At 55.6% G+C, this 3,834-nt stretch overlaps 1 protein-coding gene across 1 annotated transcript in view; it reads right to left on the bottom strand.

The window, feature by feature from the left end:
• Nucleotides 1–3,834, bottom strand: part of ATP1A3 (ATPase Na+/K+ transporting subunit alpha 3) — a 28,193-nt gene that overhangs the window by 18,268 nt on the left and 6,091 nt on the right. Inside the window, exons 15-17 of the mRNA XM_017740732.1 lie at nucleotides 3,601–3,760; nucleotides 2,715–2,838; nucleotides 1,833–2,065 (exon numbers count right to left, since the gene is read on the bottom strand). Of these exons, the coding sequence (XP_017596221.1) occupies nucleotides 1,833–2,065; nucleotides 2,715–2,838; nucleotides 3,601–3,760 (517 nt within the window). The remainder of the gene's footprint in view (nucleotides 1–1,832; nucleotides 2,066–2,714; nucleotides 2,839–3,600; nucleotides 3,761–3,834) is intronic.

Raw genomic sequence — 3,834 nt, 5'->3', positions numbered from 1 at the left:
GGAAACAGGGGTGGGAATGGAGGTGGAAATGGGGGTGGGAATGGGGAGGAAATGGGGCAGAAATGGGGTGGAAAGCGGGCGGAAATGGGGTGGGATGGGGTGGGATGGGGTGGAAATGGGGGAGGAAATGGAGTGGAAATGGGGCAGAAATGGGGTGGGATGGGGTGGGAATGGGGTGGAAACCGTGAGTAAATGGGGGAAATGGGGTGGAAATGGGGGCAGAAACTGTGAGTAAATGGGGTGGAAATGGGGGTGGAAAACCATGAGTAAATGGGGTGGAAATGGGGCAGATATGGGGCAGAAATGGGATGGAAATGGGGGCAGAAACCGCGAGTAAACGGGGTGGAAATGGGGTGGAAATGGGGTGGAAATGGGGCTGAAATGGGGCAGAAATGGGGCGGAAATGGGGGCGGAAACTGTGAGTAAATGGGGGAAATGGGGTGGAAATGGGGGTGGAAATGGGGGTGGAAATGGGGGTGGAAATGGGGGTGGAAATGGGGGTGGAAATGGGGGTGGAAATGGGGGTGGAAATGGGGGTGGAAATGGGGGTGGAAATGGGGGTGGAAATGGGGGTGGAAATGGGGGTGGAAATGGGGGTGGAAATGGGGGTGGAAATGGGGGTGGAAATGGGGGTGGAAATGGGGGTGGAAATGGGGGTGGAAATGGGGGTGGAAATGGGGGTGGAAATGGGGGTGGAAATGGGGGTGGAAATGGGGGTGGAAATGGGGGTGGAAATGGGGGTGGAAATGGGGGTGGAAATGGGGGTGGAAATGGGGGTGGAAATGGGGGTGGAAATGGGGGTGGAAATGGGGGTGGAAAACCATGAGTAAATGGAGTGGAAATGGGGTGGAAATGGGGCAGAAATGGGGTGTAAGGGCTGTGTAAGGGCTGTGTAGCCAGTGTATAACTGGTGTGTGTAACCGGTGTGTAACGTGTGTAACCGGTGTGTAACTGGTATGTAACCAGTGTGTAACCAGTGTGTAACAGGTGTGTAACTGATGTATAACCGGTATGTAACTGGTGTGTAACCGGTATGTAACAGGTGTGTAACTGATGTATAACCGGCGTGTAACTGGTGTGTAACTGATGTATAACCGGTATGTAACTGGTGTGTAACTGGTATGTAACTGGTGTGTAACTGATGTATAACCAGTGTGTAACTGGTGTGTAACCAGTGTGTAACTGATGTGTAACCGGCGTGTAACGGGTGTGTAACTGATGTATAACCGGTATGTAACTGGTGTGTAACTGGTATGTAACTGGTGTGTAACTGATGTATAACCAGTGTGTAACTGGTGTGTAACCAGTGTGTAACAGGTGTGTAACTGGTGTGTAACTGATGTATAACCGGTATGTAACTGGTGTGTAACCGGTGTGTAACTGGTGTGTAACTGATGTATAACCGGTGTGTAACCAGTGTGTAACAGGTGTGTAACAGGTGTGTAACTGGTGTGTAACCAGAGTGTAACCGGTGTGTAACTGATGTATAACCAGTGTGTAACTGGTGTGTAACCGGCGTGTAACTGATGTATAACCGGTGTGTAACCGGTGTGTAACCGGTGTGTATCCAGTGTGTAACCGGCGTGTAACTGATGTATAACCAGTGTGTAACCGGTGTGTAACCAGTGTGTAACAGGTGTGTAACTGGTGTGTAACTGGTGTGTAACCAGAGTGTAACCGGTGTGTAACCGGTGTGTAACTGATGTATAACCAGTGTGTAACTGGTGTGTAACCGGCGTGTAACTGATGTATAACCGGTGTGTAACCGGTGTGTAACCGGTGTGTATCCAGTGTGTAACTGGTGTGTAACTGGTGTGTAACTGATGTATAACCAGTGTGTAACCGGTGTGTAACCGGTGTGTAACTGGTGTGTAACTGGGCTGTCCGGGCTGTGTAGGGGCAGTTTTAGGGTCCCTCACCCACTCCTGTCCGTAGGAATCCTCCAGGTCGTTCTTGGAGCGATCGTCCCAGGCCAGGCGGATCCCCAGCAGCGTCCCCGGCAGGAAACCGTTCTCGGCCAGGATCACGAAGTAGGTGAAGAACCCGCCCAGAGCCTGGATCATCCCTGTGGGATCGGGATTGGGATCAGGATTGGGATCGGGATTGGGATCAGGATTGGGATCAGAACCCGCCCAGAGCCTGGATCATCCCTGTGGGATCGGGATCGGGATTGGGGTCGAGATAGGGGTCAGGATTGGGATCAGAACTCGCCCAGAGCCTGGATCATCCCTGTGGGATCGGGATCGGGATTGGGATCGGGATTGGGATCGGGATTGGGGTCGGGATCAGGATTGGGATCGGGATTGGGATCAGGATTGGGATCAGAACCCGCCCAGAGCCTGGATCATCCCTGTGGGATCGGGATCGGGATTGGGGTCGAGATAGGGGTCAGGATTGGGATCAGAACTCGCCCAGAGCCTGGATCATCCCTGTGGGATCGGGATCGGGATTGGGATTGGGATTGGGATCGGGATTGGGGTCGGGCTTGGGATTGGGACCAGAATCCCATGGGATTTGGGATCCCAGGATCCCACCCTGACCGATCTGGCCGTAGGCCATGCTGATGAGCCTGAGTGACCCCCGAGTCACCCCGAGTGACCCCGAGTGACCACAGAGTGACCACTGGATGAGCTGCCCGTAGGCCATGCTGATGAGCCTGAGTGACCCCCGAGTCACCCCGAGTGACCCCGAGTGACCACAGAGTGACCACTGACCGATCTGCCCGTAGGCCATGCTGATGAGCCGCTCGTTGACCAGTTTGTCGCTGCGGGGGTTCCGCGGTTGCCGTTTCATGATGTCGCTCTCGGCCGCCTCGTACGCCAGCGAGATGGCGGGCACCTGAGGGGACAGCGGTGGCACCCCTGTGGCACCCCTGTGGCACCCAGTGGTGCCCTCATGGCACACAGTGTCATCCCTGTGGCACCCCTGTGGCACCCAACGGCGCCCTCATGGCACAAAATGTCACCCCAGTGGCACCCAGTGGCACCCAGTGGCACCCAAAGGCACCCCCACGTCACCCACTGTCCCATGCCATGGGATGCTGGCGGTGCCCAGGGGCAGCGGGATTTGGGATGGGTTTGGGATGGATTTTGGATTCCCAGAGGGATTTGGGATGGATTCGGGGTCTCTGGGTGGATTTGGGATGGGTTTGGGATGGATTTGGGGTCGGGGGCGCCCCAAATTTTTTTGGGGGGGGGGGCTCCAGACTTTTGGGAGGTCCCCAAGGGTCAGAAGAAGGGGGAGGGGGTGGTTTTTGGGGGGATCTCTTGGGGTTTTGGAGAAGGGGTTGTCCCCCCAAATTTTGGGGTGCTGGGGGATCCCTGAAGCGCCTGGGGAGGATTTGGAGGTGTGGAAGTGCCCCTAAATTCCCAGCACGGGGATTTGGGGTGGATTTGGGGTCCCTGAGGTGGTTTTGGGGGATCCTGGGCTGGATTTTGGTGTCTCCAGATGGGTTTAGGACTGTGCCTCACCATGTCAGTGCCCAGGGTTCTGGGATGGGTTTGGGATGTCTGGGGTGGCTTTTGGGGTTTCTGGGGTGGATTTTTGGGGTTCCTGGGATGGATTTGGGGATCTCTAGGTGGATTTGGGGTCGCCTCTCACCATGTCGGTGCCCAGGTCGATGCAGAGGATGGTGACGGTGCCCAGGGGCAGCGGGATGTTGGCCATGATGAAGAGCAGGAACGGGGTGATCTCGGGGATGTTGCTGGTCAGGGTGTAGGCGATCGACTTCTTCAGGTTATCGAAGATCAGGCGGCCTGCGAGGGGCCAGCGGCGTCCCCAGATGTCCCCAAATGTCCCCAAATGTCCCCAAATGTCCCCAAATGTCCCTAATGA

Source organism: Corvus brachyrhynchos, unplaced genomic scaffold, assembly GCF_000691975.1.
Source record: "Corvus brachyrhynchos isolate BGI_N302 unplaced genomic scaffold, ASM69197v1 scaffold618, whole genome shotgun sequence".
In the NCBI taxonomy this organism is placed as follows: Eukaryota; Metazoa; Chordata; class Aves; order Passeriformes; family Corvidae; genus Corvus; species Corvus brachyrhynchos.
This window is presented reverse-complemented; position numbering and strand designations above follow the sequence as displayed.